This window comes from Thermobia domestica, chromosome 4 (genome assembly GCF_964235325.1).
Source record: "Thermobia domestica chromosome 4, izTheDome1.hap1.1, whole genome shotgun sequence".
Lineage (NCBI taxonomy): Eukaryota > Metazoa > Arthropoda > Insecta > Zygentoma > Lepismatidae > Thermobia > Thermobia domestica.
In genome coordinates this window covers 88,243,806-88,266,203 of record NC_137457.1, presented here as the reverse complement: position 1 = coordinate 88,266,203, position 22,398 = coordinate 88,243,806, and the positions used below count along the sequence as shown (strand labels likewise).

Here is a 22,398-nt window from a genome sequence, read left to right as displayed (position 1 = left end):
AAAATTAGTGCCGTCACTAGTGGATCGTTATTGTTTCTTAGTAAATTGCTTCTTAGTAACGCCTTTAGTGCTTGAGTAGTAAATTCTCTAGAGCCAAAACAATGACAGGGGATAATTACACTATGAACCCCACTTTAAGCACTAACGATAAAATTAGTGCATCGTTGGTGCTTCTATAAACGCTACTAAGTTCCTTAGTGCTTCGTTATTATTGTAGATACAGCCAATTATATGTCACGGAACTCCCAAAAGAGAAGAATGTTAGTTTTTCTATTGGTCAAATTCTCTCCAAGTTCAAAGGAATTAATGACCTCTTCTAGTCCAATCGTTAGTGGTTGCTAACTCCGAACATTAGAGCTTCTCATCGTGAATGTTTTGGTAGGGAATAGCTAGTGTGTAGTTGGCATCCCCTAAGTTTTATTTTATAGCGTCCATACTACAGAAGCAATAATGTTGGGAGTTCTGCAATAAGTCCTACTAATGAAGTAGGAACCCTTACAATAGTAACCTTTAGTGCTTTTAAATTTGGCCTTAATTTTACAAAATGAAAAATGCTACTTCTCTAAAGTTAGTGCTGTAGGGATCTCAAATGCTACTAAATCATTTTACATATTTAGTGCACATTAGTGCACTAAACACTAAACTTATTACCAATGCCAAGTTCACGAACGTAAAAATTTAAACACCACTATCGGAAAAATACGAGTAGAGGCACGACCAAGCACTAACGTAGCACAAACGCATGGCATTATAAAATTAAATTCTACCTGAATTAAGAAAAAAAGGAGGGCCAACTTGGCGAAAAATAATTTCGTTACACCGGCGTTAACAATACCAGCGGTCAAATTTGAACACTGGCCAGCACTAATGTAGCACAAACGGTTAGCATTACAAAGTCAATTCTTTCTCAATTAGGGAAAAGGGGGGCCAACTTGATGTCAAGTTGACCCCGAAATTAAATTGTTCATAACTTTCTTATTTTGACAGCACATACGTTGAAATTTGGGTACTGACCAGCACTAACGTAGCGCAAACGAATAGCATTATTTTTCCCCTTCTGTAGCTGGTGGGGCCACCAACAATATACTAATCACATAACAGCTATATTTTTTTAAAAACCATTATTTGTTTGCTAACTTCGCTACAGCAGACCAAGGACAATACCTAATTCGCTAATAACGATTTTATTTACAGTCGTCGTTAGTGCTTGTTATTGTAGCATATTGCATCGTTACTGCTCCATAGATAACGGTTACGGATACGACGTTACTACTTTCATTAGGTACCGCATATACTATCATTAGTGCTCACACACATATAAAGCCTATATTTTTGAAAACCCATTATTCGCCTTCTAACTTCCTGCCAATAGACCTGGGACGACACCAACTTCAGACCACAATTTCAACTTCACATATCGTTAGTTGCGCAAATTTAATCGTTAGTGCTCCACAGAGAACACCTATATCGCTTAACAAATTCATTATTGGCTTACTAACTTCATTATTGGCCTGCCCTTTGTCATGAAGGTAGTAGGCTAGTAATGAAGTTTTTTTTAAAAAATAAAATGTAGGTGTATTCTGTGTAGCACTAACGTTGAAGTTCGGGGAACTAACGATCACTAATGAACCACAAACCATGAGTGAAATTGAATAGTGTCTGAAGTAGGTGTCGTGCCAGGTCTGTTGGGAGGAAGTTGGAAGGCCAATAAAGTTTTTTTTTAAATAAAATAGCCATTATATGTCAGTACTAATGATGGTGTATACGGCATATCAAAGCAGTAACATCCTGGCCGTAGTCGTTATCTGCGGAACAGAAACGATGCAATATTCTGTACTAACGAAGCAGTAACGACGGCTGTAAATGAAATTGCTAAAGACAGGTTTCGTTAGTGGTCTGTTCTTACGAACTTAGCAGACAAACAATGGTTTCTAAAAATGTAGCTGATATATGTCAAGAACTAACGATAAGATATACAGCATTAACGAGTACTAACGAAGCACTAATGATAGATAAAATAATATTATGGTCTGCTGTAGGTTTCGTGCGTGGCGTGTTGGCATGAAATTAGAAGGGTAAAATGGATTTTTTTTAAAATGTAGCAGTTATCTGTGGAGAATTAACGATTAGATATACCGCAATAACGAGCACTAATGACGGGTGTAATAAAAAATGTTTTCTGCTGTAGATTTCCCCTGGTCTGCTGGCATTAAGTTAGCTGGCGAATAATGCCTTCTTAAAATGTGCCGTTATCTGTGGAGCAGCAGAACATGGGGCACTAACGAGTACCAACGACGCACTAATGACGGGTGAAATCGAAATTGTGTTCTGTCGTACATTTCGTCCGTTGTTAGTTGGCATAATGCTGTAGATTTTTTTTACTTTTTTAAACTATTATGTAGCCATTATTAAAAAATGTAGCCATTATCTATGGAGCACTTACGATATAATACTTGGCAATAACGAGTACTAACGAAACACTAATGACTGGTGTCATCTGTCGCAGATTTCGTCCCTGGCCTGCTGGCACGATGTTAGCAGGCCAACAAGGCTTTATTGAAAATATGTAGCCGTTGTCTGTAGAGCACTAGCTATGCAATATCCTTCAGTAACGAGCATTAACGAAGCACTGGAGTATGTTTTGTCTCTGGTCTACTGGCACGAGTTAGAAGGAAAATAATTGTTTCTTCAAAATTGTAGGCGATATTTATGGAGCACTAACCATGGGTAAACTCGAGATTGTTGTCCGCTGTAAGTTCTGTGAGGCGTGTCGACTAGCTGGAGAAAATGGATTAATATATATATATATATATATATATATATATATATATATATATCCGTTATCTTTAGAGCACTAACGATGAGATATACATCACTAATGTGCACTAACGAAGTACTAAGGGTATGAGAGGTTGAAATCGTGGTCTGCCATAAGTGGCTTGTCAGCTTCATGAAACGGACCACTCTTGTTACCCAAAAAACGTTATATATAGAAGCACTAATTTTAATTTATAGCACTAAACAGCACTAATTCTGCTCGAATCTGCAATTTTGTTTATGGGTTGATTTTGATATGTTGGCCTGTTTGCATGAAATTAAATGAAATTAAGACTGACGGCTAAAAATTGAGATGTTGTTTTGGTAGCACTAACGATCAGGTTTGCGGCACTAACGAGCACTAACGAACCACTAACAATGTGCTAAATCGAAATTGTGTCCTGCCAAGTTTATTAGCATGAAGTTAGAACGCCAATACTGACGGTTAAAAACTAGAAAGTTATTTTTGTAGCACTAACTATGGAATTTGCGGCATTAAGGAGCACTGAAGAAGTACAACAATGTATGAAATCGAAATTGTGGCCTGCCAAGTTCATTAGTATGAAGTTAGCAGGCCAGTAGTGACTATTTAAAATTGAAACGTTATTTTTGTAGCATTAACGATGGTGTTTGCTGCACAAACGAGCACTAACGAAGCACTAAGAATTTCTGAAATTGAACTTATTACTAGCCATAGTTGGGCTGCCAAGTTCATTGCCATGAAGTTAGCAGACCAATAGTAACTATTAAAATTCAGACATTATTTTCGTAGCACTAACGATGGGGTTAGCGGGACTAACAAGCACTAACGAAGTAGTAACGATGAGTGAAATCGAAGTTCTGGCCTGCCATAGGTGGCCCGCCAAGTTCATTGCCATGACGTTAGCAGGCCGATAGTGGCTGTTAAAAATTGAGACTTTATATTGTAGCACTAACGATGGAATTTGCGGAACTAACGAAGTACTAACGATGTGTGAAGTCGAAGTTCTAGCCTGCCATAGGTGGCCTGCCATGTTCATTGGCATGAAGTTAGGAGACCAATAGTGACAGTTAAAAATTGAGACTTATTTTTGTAGCACTAACGATAGGGTTTGTGACACAAACGAGCACTAACGAAACACTAACGATGTGTGAAGTCGAAATTCTGGCCTGCAATAGGTGGCCTGCCAAGTTCATTGCTATGATGGTAGCAGGACGATAGTGGCTGTTAAAATTGTGACGGTATTTTTGTAGCACTAACAATAGGGTTTGCTGTACTAACGAGCACTAACGAAGTAGTAACGATGTGTTAAACCGAAGTTCTGGCCTGCCATAGGTGGCCCGCCAAGTTCATTGCCATGACGTTAGCAGGCCGATAGTGGCTGTTAAAAATTCAGACTTTATTTTGTAGCACTAACGATGGAATTTGCGGAACTAACGAAGTACTAACGATGTGTGATGTCGAAGTTCTAGCCTGCCATGTTCATTGGCATGAAGTTAGCAGACCAATAGTGACAGTTAAAAATTGAGACTTATTTTTGTAGCACTAACGATAGGGTTTGTGACACAAACGAGCACTAACGAAACCCTAACGATGTGTGAAGTCAAAATTCTGGCTTGCAATAGGTGGCCTGCCAGGTTATTGCCATGATGGTAGCAGGACGATAGTGGCTGTTAAAATTGCGACGGTATTTTTGTAGCACTAACAATAGGGTTTGCTGTACTAACGAGCACTCACGAAGTACTAAGGATGTGTAAAGTCGAAGTTCTAGCCTGCCATGGGTGTCCTGCTAAGTTCATTGGCACGAAGTTAGCAGGTCATTAGTTACTATTAAAACTGAGACGTTATTTTTGTAGCACTAACGATAGGGTTTGTGGCATTAACGAGCACTAACGAAGTACTAACGATGTGTGAAGTCGAAATTCTGGCCTGTCATACGTGGCCCGCTAAGTTCATGCTAGCTTCATAAAACGGACATTTTGTTATCCTAAAAACTGTATACATAGTAGCACTAACGTTAATGTTTATAGCACTAATGAGCACTAACGCTGCTCTAACCGGCAATTTCACTTATTGTGTGATTTTGATATATTGACCTGCTGGCATAAAGTTAGCAGGCCAATAGTAACTATTAAAATTCAGACGTTGTTTATGTAGCACTAACGATGGGGTTTGCCGCACTAACGAGCACTAACGAAGCAGTAACATTGTGTAAAATCCCAGTTGTTGTCTGGCATGTGTGGCCTACCTAGTTCATTGGCATGAAGTTAGCAGGCCAATAGTGATAAGTGAAAATTGAGGCGTTATAATGTAGCACTAACGATGGGGTTTGGTTCATCAACGAGCACTAACGAAGCACTAAGGATCTGTGAAGTTGAAATCTGGCCTGCCATAGCCGGCCTGCTAAGTTCATGCTAGCTTCATAAAACTGACTCATTTTGTTGCCCTAAAACTGTATATATAGAAGCACTAACATTAACGTTTATAGCACTAACGATCACTAACGTTACTCTAAGCGGTAGTTTCACTTATGGTGTGATTTTGATATGTTGGCGTGCTGGCATGATGTTACCAGGCCAATAATAACTGTTAAAATTGAGACATTATTTTTGTAGCACTAACGATAGGGATGCGGCACTAGGGAGCACTAACAAAGCACTAACGATGTGTGAAGTCGAATTTCTGGTCTGCCATTGGTGGCCTGCTAACTTCATGGACATTGCTTCACTAGTATTGTAGATAGGCAAATTATATTACGTAACTTCGATAACAAATTTATCGGGAATTTTTCAGTGGATCAAGTTCCCATCAAATTTCAAAGTAGTAATGAACCTTTTTAGTGCAATCGTTAGTGTTTCCTAGTGTACCAACTCCATAAGATTAGTGCTTCTTGTCATGAATACTTTTGTCGGGAAGGGCTGGCGTGTAGTTAGCTTCCCCTAAGCTTCATCTTTTAGCGTCCATGAAATTCGAGCACTGCAATAAGACCCACTAATGTAATCGTTACCATTACACTATATATGTTTATTAGTGCTTTTTAGTTTGGCGGGAATTTTACAAAATTAAAAATGCTACTTGTTTAAATTTAGTCCCGCACGCATCTGAATAATACAAAATTACTTCACATGTTAGCGCTTAGTTCTTGCAAATTAGTACACGAAGCACTAACTTTAGTGATATGAAAGCTCTCGTGGACTAAATTGAAATTTATTGTTTGTTCCATAATTGTCCTACAAAGGTGGGATAAACGTAAAAGTTAATGCATCGTTATTACTTGCCGAAGCAACAAGCATTAACGTTAGTGCTATCATAATTTAGGAGTTATTAGTTAATAACTCACTCTGGGATAATTTAGTTTTATCGAATTGTACAGTAATTGTCACACAAAAGTGTAATAAACGTCAAGGATTAATGTACCGTTAGCGTTCAGAATCACACTAAACATTAACATTACTAATATCCTAGTTGAGGAGTTATTAGTGAACAACTAGGGCGTGGATAACTTTAAATCTTTCAATTTGTATACAGTTTTACATTAGATGTCAAACACAAATGAGACAAAAGCAACGGTTAATGCTCCATAAACTAAGAAATAGCATTAGTGCTATCATCATTTAGGTGTTATTAATGAATAACTTACGCGAGGCAAAATTTAAATTTATCGAGTTTTACAATAATTGTCAATCAAAAGGTAGGTGAAAGCTAATGCTAATAGCTAAAGATTAGATCTGTGTTAATGTTCCAAAACACAGTAAGGACTGGCGATAGTGACATCATAGTTATTTATTAATAGTTATTTATTAATAGCCGAGTAATTTATTAATATCTCCTTAACTGTGGTGGCACTGACTTTGATGATTATTGTTTTACGGAGCACCAACATTGCACTAACCTTTGGCGGTTATCCCACCTTTGTGAGACTATTATTGTAAAATTAGATAAATTTAATTTCATTCCTGTCAGAATTGTTGACGAAATTACTAACGAGAGTATTTAGTGTTTCATAGAGCTCTACAATGTAGTAAGAGCTTGTATTTGTCCCAGATTTGTGGGGCAATTAGTGTAAGCTTTTGTAAGTAAAAGATCTAATGTGAATCTAGATTATTGTAAAATGAATGGCCCTAATTGAGTTACTCATTAACAACTCCTAAAATTTGATAGTACTAATGTTAATACCTAGGATTTTCTTTGGACTGTTAAGGATGCATTAACCATTAAAGTTTGTCCTACCACTGTAAATCAATTAGAGTAAAACTTTATAATTTTAAATTCAGTCCCGTCGGAGTTATTCATTAATAACACCTAAACTACGATAGGACTAGTATTTGTACTTTGCCTTTTAAGTAAAACTAATGGTGCACTAAAATTTGGAGTTTCACGTACCTTTAGGGTGGAATTAGTGTAAACTTCAGTAAGTTTAAATCCTGTATCGTCCATGTGATTCAATAATAAATCCTAAATTATGATAATAGTAACGCTAGTGCCTACTGTTTAATGGAGGTCCAACAGTACGCTGACCGCTGGTATTTATCTTATTTCTGTCTGAAAATTAGTGTAAAATTCAACAAAAATTGAAAGAGGGAAATTTAAATCTGAAGTTTGCCCCGCACCAGTTAGTATTAAGTAACTCTCAAACTATGATACCACAGACTTTAGAGTTTAAATAACACTAACGTTAGAACTTTCTGGAGTACTAACGATGCACAAACCTTCAACGTTTATTCTGCCTTTGTGATATGTATATTGTAAAACCGATAAATTTAAATTTAGTCCTGAGTGAGTTAATCACTTATAACTCCTAAACTCCTAACCATAGAGCTTAGTGTTTCACAGAGGTCTAACAATGTACTAACAGCCCCAATTTGTGGCACAATTACGGTAAAATTGTGTAGAAGTTGAATATTGTGAACTTGTCCCTCCCAAGTTGTTCATTAATAAATTCTAACATATTATGACACTAATGGGCACTAACGAAGAACTAAACTTATAAAATGTTTTAGTAATATTTGAGAACCGTGCTGGGTTAACTTTACAGATGTAGCATAAATATCAATATAAATATTAATTCAAATATAAATAAAATTAAAACATGTAATCATATTTCCACTGAAACAAACCCACGCCTCATGCCTTCGCCACCTAACTAAATATTATTAATTTCGAAAGTCTAGACACTCAACAAAAATTAGGCTACAAAACATTTTGAGAAGAAAAATAATAAAAACGAAATCCTACCTCTTCTTCTAGAAGTTGAGAGAATCGCCGTGTTTTCACCTAAAGACATCTTCGTTTGCCACGTGAAAACAATCAAACGAAAAAAGGCCACTTCCCGCTTACGTATATTGTAGACCGATGTACAGCCTACTACATTGCAGGCGGTAGCGGGTGAAACTCTGATCTCAACCTTTATATCTCGCATAGAAAAATGTCCAGCATGCTCGACAAAAGGAGCGACTAGGCTAGTAGTAATCTATCTTCGGAAAATTAAGTTTTTTATAGAAGGTTAAAATGAATAATATCCGATCTTGTCTCATTTTAATCGTATCTTTTATAAATGATTAATACAGTCGTAATTGTTATTACATTGAATCCTTCTCTGATTTTTTTATTTTAATTTTTATACATTTTCGTGATTTGGACTTTGTTGACTCTTCGTTCTATATTATGAGGTAAGGCTAACAAAGACATCAAATAAATCAAGTATGTAATATTCGTTTTCTTAAACTGTGATGAAACATTTAATGTGGCCGTGTTTTCTATGTATCGCAAGTGATATTCTTGTTTTATTGCATTTCCTCTTTCTAACTTCTAACCGAGTATTAGAGACGGAAGTTAAAAACAATGAAAGTACTTCCATGTTGTTTACAGGCATGAAGAAAACGGCATCTGTTGTCTTTTATTTCGTTTCTAACAGAATTTATAAGTATGAACTTAGAATTATAAAATTATGTAAAATCGAAATTGTTCTTGTAGCGGCGGCTAATAGAACCAAAATCCTATATTTAGGTACGCATTACTCTGATATCTGAGCAAAATTTCGGTTTACTTACTAATGTCACTGATTTTATCATTCAAGTGCTATGTGATGAGAAAATGTAAGAAAAACGCAACGTATATGTAAAAGCTACGAATCTAATCTGAACTGCCGAAGTACTGATTCTCACCCGCGCTCAAACTAAAACATACGCTTCTCCGCTATTCAAGGTACCTACCGTTATGCTCAGGCAGAAATTTCTGAGTCCGAGTAATGTAATGAAGCTATTCAAAAATTAGGAAAATCATTTTCCTGATTTTTCAATACTATGTTTATAAAATTATATATAATTCAAAAAAAATTGCTTGGTATGCCTATTGACTAAACACTTCTATTTATTTAACTTCATCTCAGACTCCTCACTTAATTTTATTTAAAAGTCCAAAATGTACAAAAACTAAAGAAATTATTCAAATTCATCATGGAAAATTAGGCTTTTCGCTAAAATGCTTAACCCCTAAAATGAAATAGGTGAAAATTCACCCAGATTAAAGTTGTTTCTTATTCTGCAGACTGGCAACACTGCGTTAAACTTTGTTCTCTATGCTATGTTTCTTATTTGGTATTAGTTTTATGATCATGGTGCAATACTGTTAATACAGCTTTCTGTTTACGTTATGTAGATAATGGTTAAATGTATTTTTATCCATGTTTCCTTTCACGTGCCTTTTTCCTGTTAGATATTCGTGGATAACATTGGGATGTTATTTGCAAAATATGCACCTCTTAATCAAAAGTTGTAAGCTTCCTAACAAGCTTCAAAGTGAATATTAAATAAACTTCACTGGTGATAAGCAATAGCATTTTTCTACATTTTTTATTCAACTTTCATACAGCTCTAAAATTTAATATTTCAGACTCCTAAGTATTATACAACAATCTTTTAGATTTCAGGATTTAATTTTTCAACCTTTATTAAGTATCAATCAAGTGAAAATATATGCCTTATAACTTCATAAAATCTCAAGCAAATACTTCAAAATATACATTAATAATGTAACATTTATGAGTCATGGATGAAATTTCACCCATGTTTCCTTTGGCGCATATAAAACTGATGTTTTCTTTTAAAGATTAAAAAAGTGTTTATTACTAAAATGAGATAGAAAACCACAATCATATGAAATTTTAACTTTCCATGTGCAACTTTTCTGCTTCATTTTCTAAGTTTAATATTTTGTAAACTTGCATAGAATTAACTTAAACTTTCGGGAATTCACGAATGTTAATAAAACATAAGAAACTCATGTACCGATATATTTATATATGTTTTTTTGTACTCCTTTTGACCTACTTTTCTGACTACGTCTTTTACAAATACACTTCCCGGCTAACCTCGGTTTAATAGGTGGTACTTCATGCTCACCCAAAGACGGCGCTTTCTCTCTCATTTCCTAGTTTTTTTTTCGATACTTTCACTCTGAAACATTTCCGTTGTTTGTAGGTCACAAGCCCAGTAGACGCTTTTTACCTCTACTCTCTTAATGCATATTTCACATTATATAGAAAACACATTTTTCATCACACAACACATCAAATAATCAATTTTATATGTGTAGCGGTACTGGGCTAGCTTCATGGAATGCTATGTTAACCATGATTTTGCGACAAGACTATTTCAAATAACACAAAAAAATCATACAAAATCACCTCCCATCTAGGCGGCAAAGAATCGTGGAAACTTGTGTAAAACGGTGGGAGAGGTCAACAAAAGCGATATTGTTGCCTCCGCCATTTGATAGATGTGAGAGTACGCCTTAATACTCACACACCTCTATAAATTGTGAGAACACTGAAGTTGTTCTCTATTTCAAATTATGAGCGATAGTGGTTACACATTTTTGTCACACTCGTTTTTTCTTCTCTTGTTACTTGGTTGCGAATCCGGTCAAAACCGCTGAAGGACATAAACCGCGCATGCAAATATAGCGTGAACCAAAACAGCGCAAGGACAAAAACCGCGCATGCAAATACCGCGTGGACAAAAACTGCGCATGGACAAAAACCGCCCATGCAAATACCGCGTGAACAAAAACCGCCCATGCAAATACCGCGTGAACAAAAACCGCCCATGCAAATACCGCGTGGACAAAAACCGTAAATGGAAAAAACCGCGCAAGGACAGAAACTTGGCATGCAAATACCGCGTGGACAAAAGTCGCGCATGGACAAAAATCGCGCAAGGGCAAAAACCGCGCAAGAACGAAGACTGCGCATAGACCAAAACCGCGCATGCAAATACCGCGTGAGCGAAAACAGACAACAGCCATGGATAAAAACCATAGATCAACATTTTTCACTAACCTCGCTCGCACTCGAGCTCACTTCTTTCAAATGGGCTCGCGCTCACTCAGGCTTGCAATCCTGTACCTTAATTTGGCTCGCGCTTCCGACCATTTCCCTCACTTGTTCTCCCGCTCGCAGACACTTGAGCTCACGCTCATCTCTCTCGACTGGGCTCGTACTCACTTGAGCTTGCATTCACACAATCGGGTCAAAATAAAAATTAGGTTGAGAAACACTGCCACAATCTTTACAATTTTTATAGACATCTTTCGCAAGAGGAGTCAGGCACAATTATAGCAGAAAAAGAAAGAATTGTTATGTTATTTCTTTAAAGAAAGAAGCAAATTTATTATATTGTATTTATCCAATATATTAAAGTATATACTTAAAAATACATCAACATATTAAATTAAAAAATAACAATATACAAAATATGAATGGAATAATGTAAAAGAATGAGGAAAAGGAAACGACTACAGAAATCAACAAGTCAAATTTCATATTTGTAAGTGCTGTTAATTCTCCAAAGGAAATCGGACTTTCTAGCTTCCCTTTATTAATAGAGTTTAACGTACCCGGCATTCAGAGATGACAGGACTTCGGACTTCCAGGAGTCATGTCCATATTTAGGTGTTGGGCAGATTAATTCAGTGCACTTATTTCTATATTGCGAAAATTTCTGAATTTCTTGTATAAAGAATAAAAAAAAGAATAAAAAAAAGCTTGTGTATGAGCTTGTTTCTTGTACTTTATCTACTTATTTATTTTCTTACCGCAACCTATAAGATTTATAATTCTTAATTTTAGTTAACAATAGTTTTTTTTAAATACTTTTGTATTATTTTAACCACTGTAAATTAACATTTTATATACTTTAAAATTACTTTCCTCTTTGATTCGGAGTGGGAGTTTATTATAGATCATCGGAGCTCTGTAATATGTTTGATATTGAGCTATAGATTTACTCGTTTCTTTAATTTCTAAATTTTTGTTTGTCATATTTCGGGGTATGTACAAGCTTCATTCCGTCCCATTTGTTTCTATTTTTTAAACATATGTTAATACGTTCTGCGAATACAATTTTGAAAGTGGTAGCACTCAAAAATTGGTAATATAATCTATCTAGTCTAGGGTTGAAAGATTTTGTAAACGAAAAACTGGGACACCAACCTTAGGCTATACAGGGTGTTTCACGAAATCCGTAACATGGCCTTAACTCAGGTCCTAGTGAATAGAAATTTTTGAAAAATAATCAAACTGCATATGCTGAATTCGTATCGTGATTTTTCCGACATCAGGGGAGTCACAGGAATTCCCATATGGGCGACAAGTTCAAACATTTAAATGTAAACAGGGTTTTATTTTGCCCCTATTGAAATAATCACTAAATTTTGAACAACTTTCAGAGGAAACACTTTGTCATATCTCTTTGCGTTTGAGAGCTACACGAGCTCATTAATATTTCAATGCGAGGATAGTAAATAATTGTTTGAAACTAAAGCGAAGTAAGAAAGTGAACATGAGCAAACAAATGGTGCAATTTTCGAAAACAGTTGTTTATCGTGAACACCTCTATTGGGGGCGGCAAACTTCAAAATGTCAGATAAAAGCAGGAGGTCGATTTTGCTTGCGTTTAACAAGCACTAAATATTGGACACTTTCATAGGAATAATTCATGATATTTGGATATTACAGAAATCATGAATTTTTGGGGGAAAATATGAATAATGAGGGGAAAACGGTATTTGCATAAGTTAAGACGACATAAAATGATATTTCGTTGCAAAGTTGTGCAGAATGTTTATGTATCGAACTCGAATTATTTGTTCCTGCCTTAAATAAAGATGCAAAATAAAATTTCCGTAGGTATAAATTATTAGAAAGGCTTATTGTTTCCCTTCTGCTGTCCTTTTATTTGGAGTCTCATAGTTAGTTACTTAGAAATTATGTAGGTGCGTCAGCAAAATGTAAAAATATGTACAGTAGACGGAAAATATTTAACAGACTTCAAAATATGTAAAAATATGTAAGGTGATTTTGATTTATGTGGCTCCTCACATCGCAATTTTCCAGGATTTCTGATTTTTAGCAACGTACATACAAAGAAAAAATTGTAAGAGCATAACAATCCGTGGCTTAGTTATAAGCTATCCTTAATACTCGTGAAACTGTTTTACTTCAAACAGAAATTCGGTCCTCATCCAGAGTACGTTTGTTTTTACTTTGCACGCTTCCCACCTAAAGGATGCATGTGTCTGCAATGCCTTGTAACCACACCAGGGGTGAGTTGAGAGTTACAATTCATTAGGAAACAGCAATACGCCACTTCTCTCACAAATCATGGTAACACATTTCTCCGCTTGTGGCAACTAAGCATTCAAAATACACATGACCGGATTAACCCATCTGGAGGCCCGGGACTAGAAAAAATATGTGACTCCTGCTGAGGTCGCCTAATACATACACTTCTGTGAAAGTATAGTAGGAAAGTTAAGAAAATATGTTTCATATTCGTGGTCATATAAATCTTCTGATGATTGTATATTGTATAATTCTTGATCTGATGATGATTGTATCTTGGTCAGAGTAGAGGCCCCGTACAGCTAGAGGATCTGGGCTACAGCCCCTCTAAGACACCCATTAATACTACCCTGCAAATACGCACCAAATAGCAATGACTTAATTTGAAGGGCTGGTTGATAACTAACGTCACCTACACGACAAAAGCAATAAGACGTCTATTGGATTGAAACGTTCACGTGAATGTTAGCAGGAAATACTTTATAAGCCAATCAAGTGCATTGGCGGGAAGTCTGTCAAACGTACTCTAAACTCCTTCTGCTATTGTCCTACCTTTCAGCACCTGTGGGAATGTGAATTTTATGGGAATGAAATTTGAGAACGAATTATGAGTAATTTGTATTTACTTGTTATACAGAAGATTTAAGAATGATTAATGATTTTGAGCAAACAATTCAAACTATGGTATCTTGGTACTAGGATGAATATATTATAATTATATACTGTACCGTATTACAATAAGAAACTGAGCTACTCCGAACTATTTATTAGAGTGAAATAAGAGGAAAAAATAAAATTTTACGAATGTGTTAATTGCAAATTGAGAAGTTGATTAACGACTTAATGGTTCAGGTTCCATTTGAACAAAGATGGAGTATACTCTAAGTCATAAAGGGCATCAGTTAGATATACTTCAAGGTTAAACGTATCGAAAAGAAAGACCTTCGGGCACAAAACTCTGTGGAAGTGCTTTCAGTACGATACAATTCAGTGCAGAGGATGACTCCATGTGCAAAATGATACCCCAAAGGTGAAGGGAGTGCAGAGCCATGCACCTGATAAGGCATAGACTGAAGCTAGAAAATGAGTTTATGCAATCAAGGAAAGGTCGAGGAAACAACAGAGCCTACAATTGCTGTTATAGCTCCAGCAGTAGAAACAGTGTTCTCTGCCACAACAGGAATAATGCCACGTGTAAGCCAATTATGTAGAACATTACGCAGGGTTCTTCCGTTTCCTCTTACTTTTTACATTCCATTTCATCCATTTCTCACCATCACCGTCTCCTTTAGCTGGCATAACTGTTAGGAACAGAATTAAACTACCCGTTTAATCTTCCAACATTTTGGTGACCTCGAGACGTTATAGAAACTTGCAAGAAAGTACAAATTATTGTCTCAGTAATTTTGTGTGAATACAAAGAAAGAAAATATGGAATCCTTGGTACAAAAACGAAAAGTAGTACGGGCATCTTTCACCCGTGCACACAATGCTTTGTTAGAAGTGCTCAAAGAAGAAACTGTTTCAAAAAAATCTGTAAGGACAAAGTTCACTACGTTAGAAAGATTATCCGGTGAATTAGAAGAGTTAACCGGGAAAGTGACTTAGTTGATTTTGCAAGATTCTACGAAAACAGAGGAGGATTTTGAACAGGAATTCGGTAAGGCAGAAGAGTATAGAGAAAAGATGGACGCTGCTCGTATCGAGGTTGAAATGTTTTTTAGTGCTCGTGCAGTGTCAAACAAAGGGAGTGAAGTGTCAGTGGTGTCTTCGCCTACTTCAAGGAGGAAGTTGAAGCTGCCAAAAATTGAACGAATAAAATACGGAGGTGAAGTTAAAAACTGGCTGAGTTTCTGGAGCCAGTTTAAAAGAATTCATGAGGATAGAGAGATGGAAGAAGAAGACAAGTTTCAGTACTTCATCCAAGCCACGGTGGAAGAATCCAGAGCTCGTGAAATAGTGGATAGTTTCCCGCCTACAGCAGAGAATTATTCTAAGGTCATGGATGTTTGAAAAATAGGTTTGGTAGGGAAGAGTTATTAATATAATTTTATGTGAGGGAACTGCTTGGATTAGTTATTAAAAACGCTACAAGTACACAGTGCAAGGTTGATACGTCACAGTTGTATGACAAACTTGAATCGTACTTGAGAGCACTAGAATCCATAGGAATGACTACTGATAAGTATGCTGCGATGTTATTTCCATTGGTTGAATCGCGCATACCAGAGGGCATTTTAAGAGTGTGGTTGAGAAATGCTAGTGTCACAATAAGTAGCGAGGATGGGCAAGAAAGAACATATGGTGACAGGTTAAACCAGTTGTTGGCGTTCTTGAGAGCGGAAGTTGAAGGTGAGGAAAGAATTTCAGTTGCTAAAACGGGATTCAAGTTAATGGAAGCTTCCAGTAAGAGGGAGAAAAAGAAGAGAGAAGAGGAGCACGTTATGACCGCGAGTGAATTGCTTGTGGGTGAAAGAAATAAAAATTCTGTTAGTTGTATTTTTTGTGATAAGCATCACGAAAGTAAGGAATGTTTTCATGCTTCAAAGCTTTCTTTGAACAAGAAGCAAGAACTCGTAAAAAAGAAAAAAGCGTGTTTTGTTTGCTTAAAAGTTGGGCATTTTTCAAAGGCGTGCAAAGCAAAAGTGCAGTGCGTGATTTGTAAACAAAAACATTGGGTGATTATGTGCGCGGAGTTACCGTCCGAACGTAAGGATACTAGCGAATCGGGAAAGGAGGAAGAGAAACCTAAAGCTACCCTGTCTAATCAGTGTTGCACACAAGAGGTTGTGTTACAAACTTTACCTGTAGTGTTGGAAGCTAACGGTAAAAGGCACATTGTAAGGGCGCTCATTGATTCAGGTTCTCAGCGGTCCTACATTTTGTCTAGTACTGCTAAAGAGATGTGTTACACACCAGTGAAAACTGAACAAGTAATACATGCGTTATTCGGAGGTGGTTCTTCGAAGAAAACAGAACATAAATGTTACAATATAATGTTGAAAAGTAAGGTAGGTAATGGTGCATTGGATCAAACTGTTATTTGTAATCCCATACCAGAACTAATACCAGGTCCTTGGCTTGAAGGCGAATAATATAATTGTCTCAGATATTGGTGTCGGTTCTCCAAAAATCGAAATATTGTTAGGTGCTGATGTTATGGGTAAACTTTATACTGGAACTTTGCATCACTTAGATTGTGATCTAACTGCTATTCAAACTGTGCTAGGTTGGGTAGTAATCGGAAAATTGGTCGGGCATATGAGTGAAAATGTTCATTCTATGGTGACTCTTACTCTTTTGAATCAAAATACACGTTAGCAGATTTGTGGAATTTAGAAGCCATAGGAATTTCTGACCCCTGTGAAACCTTGCGAAAAAGTGAAATAGACGCAGCGGTTTTAGATCATTTTGAGAAAACTGTAACTGTTAACGAAGACGGAAGATATGAGACTTGTTTACCTTGGCTAGATGGCAACAGTGATATTCCCGATAACCGAGATCTATCGGAGCAGCGACTAAGAAAAGCAACTGAGATATTAATAGCGGATGGAAAGTTTGATGAGTATAGCGCTATTTTTGAACACTGGAAAAATGAGGGAATTATAGAAGAAGTTCCAGAAGAAGAGTTAAGTAATCGAGGGCATTATTTACCTCATCCGGGAGTCTTTAAAGCAAATTCCACGACAAATGTTAGGCCTGTGTTTGACGCTTCGTGTAAAGAAAAGGGATCTCGTCCCTTAAATGATTGTCTAGCAAAGGGACCTAACATGTTGGAACTTATTCCTGCCATTCTCATGAATTTCAGAAAGAAAGGAATAGGTGTTGTTTCGGACATAAGAAGAGCTTTTTTACAAATCTCTATTAATCCAGCAGATCGCGATTACTTACGTCTTTTGTGGTGGCAAGATTATAATGAACAGGTGATTAAAGTGTTTCGACACCGCAGACTGGTTTTTGGAGTTAACTGTAGTCTCTTTCTTTTGCATGCTGTAATAGACCACCACTTAAAACAATATCCTTATAGTAGTGTAACTGAAAAGCTTAAAACTTCCATGTATGTTGATAATTGTGTAACATCCGTTGATTCTGAAAATGAATTGAAAGAGTTTATTGAACAAGCAACGAACATTATGGCTGAAGGAAAATTTGAGTTAAGAGGGTGGGAGCATACTACGTTGTGCAAGAAAGAACAGAAATGTGTACCAATATCTGTTCTAGGTTTATTGTGCGACAAGCAAGATGATGTTTTATTTTGTGATCTAAAATTAAGTGAGAAACCTCCTGAAAAAGTAACGAGAAGAGTTGTTTTGTCCTTTGCGGAACGAGTGTTTGATCCCAGTGGTTTCAGTTGTCCTGTTACTCTTTTTCCAAAACTCTGGTTACAAGAAACGTGGAAAGAAAAGTTGAGTTGGGATACTAAATTACCAGAAGAAACAAGCAAACAGTTTCTTAAATGGTTAGAAGAACTTACTTTGTTAAGGACTGTGAAAATACCCAGGTGTGTTTCGTTTGTAGACATAGAATCTTCTAGTTTACACATATTCTGTGATTCATCTAAAATGTCCTATGCTGCAGTAGTGTTTTTGAGAACTGAGGTTAATGACACTGTTTCAGTACAATTATTGCAAGCTAAATCGAGAATCGCGCCACTGAAGGGTATCACTATACCTACATTAGAATTACTGGCATGTTTCATAGGAGCTCGTTTAGCGAATTTTGTGAAAACAGCTATGGGTTTTAAAAAAATCAAAGAATATTTTTGGACGGATTCATTTACAGTTTTGTGTTGGATACAGAGTGAAGGACCATGAGCAACATTTGTTAATAATAGAGTGAAGGAAATACGCAATTTAACAAATGTAGATGATTGGCGTCATATATCAGGGCAGCATAACCCGGCTGACCTGCCTTCACGAGGATGTTCAGTTAGTAAATTATTAGAATCGCAATGGTGGGATGGTCCCCAGTGGCTCAAGCAAGAAGAAACAGACTGGCCTCGATCTACTGTCATGACAAATAAAGAAGAAGTAAGTGCTGAAAGAAAAAAGGGATTGGTGATGAGCATGTACGTTGAGACTAAAGTAGATCCGTGGTACTGTACATATTTTTCGAAGTATTCAGAGATAGTAAGAATGGTTGCATGGATTATTCGATTTTGTCACAATGCAAAGAAATCAAACGAACGAGTTTGCGGAGAGCTGACAGCTATTGAGCTTAATTCAGCAGAACGTATTTTAATCAGGAACGTACAAAACGAAAGTTTTTCAACTGACAGGAAGTCCGAATTAAAGTCTCTTGATATTTTCCAGGATAAGGAAGGTATTTACCGAGTAAAGACGAAGCTAATAGAACGTCATGATGAAGAAGATTTTAAGTTCCCCATGATTCTACCTAGTAAACATAAATTGGTGGAATTGCTGATTTTTGAACAACATGTCAGTGTGAATGATGCTGGTGTAAGTGTAGTATTGACTTCTCTCAGAGAAAGATTTTGGGTTCTCAAAGGTAGAAGAACGGTGAAAAGGATTTTTGCTCAGTGTGTTAGATGTAAACGACATGAAACAAAAGGGATTCAGTGCATGCCCGCTCCTCTACCTGAAGACCGAATACGAGATGCTTCTCCATTTGAAGTGACCGGTGTTGATATAAGTGGCCCTCTTATTTTGAAAGATGGTACAAAGACTTGGATTATCCTATTTACGTGTGCTGTGATAAGAGCTCTCTACCTTGAACTCACTACATCTTTGTCTACTAAGAATTTCCTGCTTGAATTTAGAAGGTTCATTGCTCGGAGAGGACGTCCGAAAATTGTGTTTAGTGACAATGGAACAAATTTCGTAGGCGCAAGCAATTTGCTCAATGAAGTGGATTGGAATGAAATACAAAGAGAAGCCTCAGTAAGAAGAATCGAATGGAAATTCAATCCGCCTACAGCGGCACGGTGAGGTGGTTTCTGGGAGAGACTTATACAGATTGTCAAAAGGCTTCTAAGGAGAGTATTGGGACGTGCATCTCTACAGTATGAGGAGTTACTGACTATTGTATGTGATTGTGAGGCTACAGTAAATTCAAGACCTCTGACTTATGTTTCTGATGATCCACGTGATCCCATTCCTATTACACCTGCAATGCTCTTGCAAGATATTTCTAATGTAGATGTACCAGATTTAGATAATTTGGATCGTTTCTTTTTTGACAAGAAATTTCGACATCAACAGAATTTGAGAGATACTTTAAGGAAACGCTTCCGGAATGAATATTTAAGCCAATTAATACAACGGCCTGGGAAGGCAGATACCTATCAAAACATCAAGAAAGGTGAGGTAGTTCTGTTGGAGCTAGACGATAAGAAGAGAGTGGCTTGACCCTTGGCTAGAGTCATTGATGTGTATCCTGGTAGAGACGGACTGTACAGAGTTGTTCGTTTGAAAACTTCATCAAGTCAGATGATTCGACCTATTCAACGTGTGTTTCCTTTGGAAGTAACTAGCGGTGAGAAATTGCCTGCAGAGAAAATTGAAAGGAATGCAAGTGTACCTAAAAGTTGAAAAGACTGTAACCACAAGGAGTGGTAGGCAAGTGAAATTCCCTAAGAAATTTTTAGATTGAGACTGTACCTTATATAATATATTTTTTTGTTTGATTAATGTATTAATCAAAGGTGGGAGTATGTTAAGTTTGTAGCAAGAGGTAAGAAACTGTTGTAGCAAGAGGTTAAAAACTAGTCTGTGTAGTAGTCTGTGGTTTTACTAGAGAATAAAGGAGGCAAAATGTAACAGGTTCTTTGAGGAAGATTAAACGGGTAGTTTAATTCTGTTCCTAACAATAACCGTGTGATGTAAAACGTGATGATTCCATTCTAAATTTTAAACAATACACTAAAACTGCCAGTTTCAGGCATGGCCCAAATATCCCAATAAACATTGATTCCAAAATTATCTTTATACACATTAATTTTAATGGTCACTTACTTTTTGAAGAAATTGTGTAACACTTTGTTCATATTTGGTGAAAAACAAAACATTTATGTAATTTTGGAAAGTACCCCATATTCTGAATCTGCAAGCTTTCACATTTGATAGCTTAATATTTTATATTATTTATTCAATAGTTACCGATTAAGTAGAAACAAATTTTTATTGTGTTATGTCAATTAAATCCTTAACAATAAAACTAAATAAAAACTGACAACCAAAGGTTTTCCCCTTCTTGTACTTGAGTTGAAGGAGTGAAAATCCTACAAAACGTTGATTCGGTTAGTATTAGATTATGAGAGGTTTCATTAGACTAACTGAAGTTTACGTAGCAAAAAATACGCATAACTATATAATCTACACACTTTCTAAGGCTTGAACCAAAGTTTAGGGAGTGGGAAAATTATTATTTTTCCTTCTTGTAATTAATCACAGAACTGCCATACACATAACAAAATCGCGTGTGTTATCCACAAAAACAAACTTCCTGCACTACAGCACATATATTTGACTATCAGCTTAATATTCCTTTCAGCAGCAAGGCCGCATGAGACGTACACCTACAGCTTAAAGTGGAATCCGAACCTCATGCGCTCCCGCCGGGAATTGAACCCGCGTCTCCCACACCAAAGGCACTATAGCACAAAGATGGCAATGTTGAGGCAGATGATAGATATTCAACTGATTGATGTCATTATTTCTGGTTTCCTGCCCGGGGTCCATTCTCTCCTCATACAGGTCTCTGGTGTTCAACAGCAACATATTCTCTGAGCTGCCACCGGTAATCGAGCCCGGAAACATATGCATCAGAAGCGTGCTTGCTAACCACATACCCATGAGAAATATAATTAATTAAGGAGTGAAATATTGAATGAGCTTCACTTCTTCTAGTGGAAGAAATCGCACTTCAATCGGTAACTGAGCCGCGGTGGCTCAGTAGTACAGTTGATCTTTATTGCATGAGTCCCTGCCTTGATTCCAGCTTCCGTCAAGTAGCTTTGTGGGAAACAAGCACCGTGTTCTTGAAGTTTTTTCGGGTTCTCTCGTTTCCTTTTCTACCTTTATTCCGCATTTTTCACTTTCATCTTCACAGTTTCCCTTATAGAAATCACATTTTAACTAAATACCAGAACTTCAACCATAAGCACGTTCTCCACGGATACTGCGTGCAAGCTAGATGTCCTTAGGGTTCATTGTCACCCTCTTTGGTGAATAGTACAAAGGTTGGTGTCGTTGAAAATCCCTACACTGTAAGCTTCACTTGCCTTCTGTAAAACCATAACAGCTGAGTTTTAGAAGCAAAGACGTGTCTTGAAATATTGTGCAATTTCACGAACGAGTCGTTGGAAGGGCAGCTATAGAATAACCAATTCAGTGCTCTACTGGTAACGAGGAATTTGTCGCAGAACCATAGTACATCTTCTGTTTCGATGGGGCTTTTAAACGACTTCGGTAGTTGGAGCACTCTTTCTTGAAGCTTTAATGAGAAGATGCTTTCTAGGAGATTTGCCTCCAGTACATTTCCTATCTGTCTACTTTTTTCGTGCCATTCTGACTCTCGCGACTTCTTTTTAAAAAATGTAATTTCTGGCTTAATGTCCTACACTAATGGACGGAGACTTAGAGAGAGGATGATGATAGTAATGAACGGAATGAATGTAGAGAGTGAGAGCCGCGCACACCGTATTTGTCCACCATAAAATTCAGTCGGCGTGAGCTCGGAGAATAACGTAAAACGTTAAACTAACATGTGAAGCCAAAGTACAACCATATTAATTTATGACAATCATATCAATAGTACATCAATTAAGAGATTGCTCCTTACGCAGAAGTTGTGTATTTCAGTCGCACAAATAGAATCAATTTAATGGAAAATCATATTCAAAAATTGAAAAAGGCATTATTGAAGCAATATGTATAGCTGTAGCTTATGTTTCTATTCCCTGTTGTCTCGCTTATCATAAATAGCATAGTCATAGGATATAAAGCGAAAACATGTTATA

The 22,398-nt window shown here is 36.8% G+C and overlaps 3 protein-coding genes and 1 pseudogene across 3 annotated transcripts; 3 read left to right on the top strand and 1 right to left on the bottom strand.

Moving 5' to 3' along the window:
• The first annotated feature begins 15,589 nt into the window (after nucleotides 1–15,589).
• LOC145682809 (uncharacterized) lies at nucleotides 15,590–16,513 on the top strand. Its single transcript, XM_081754179.1, has one exon. The coding sequence runs from the start codon at nucleotides 15,590–15,592 to the stop codon at nucleotides 16,511–16,513; it is 924 nt and encodes a 307-aa protein (XP_081610305.1).
• Nucleotides 16,514–17,473: 960 nt separating this feature from the next.
• Nucleotides 17,474–18,232, top strand: LOC145682808 (uncharacterized). Its single transcript, XM_081754178.1, has one exon. The coding sequence runs from the start codon at nucleotides 17,474–17,476 to the stop codon at nucleotides 18,230–18,232; it is 759 nt and encodes a 252-aa protein (XP_081610304.1).
• A 321-nt stretch (nucleotides 18,233–18,553) lies between these two features.
• LOC145682807 (uncharacterized) lies at nucleotides 18,554–19,366 on the top strand. The gene has a single exon (XM_081754177.1). It carries the CDS (start codon nucleotides 18,554–18,556, stop codon nucleotides 19,364–19,366), a length of 813 nt encoding a protein of 270 aa, XP_081610303.1.
• Nucleotides 19,367–21,529: 2,163 nt separating this feature from the next.
• On the bottom strand, nucleotides 21,530–21,945 carry LOC145682806 (histone H3, embryonic-like; annotated as a pseudogene).
• Nucleotides 21,946–22,398: the final 453 nt, after the last annotated feature.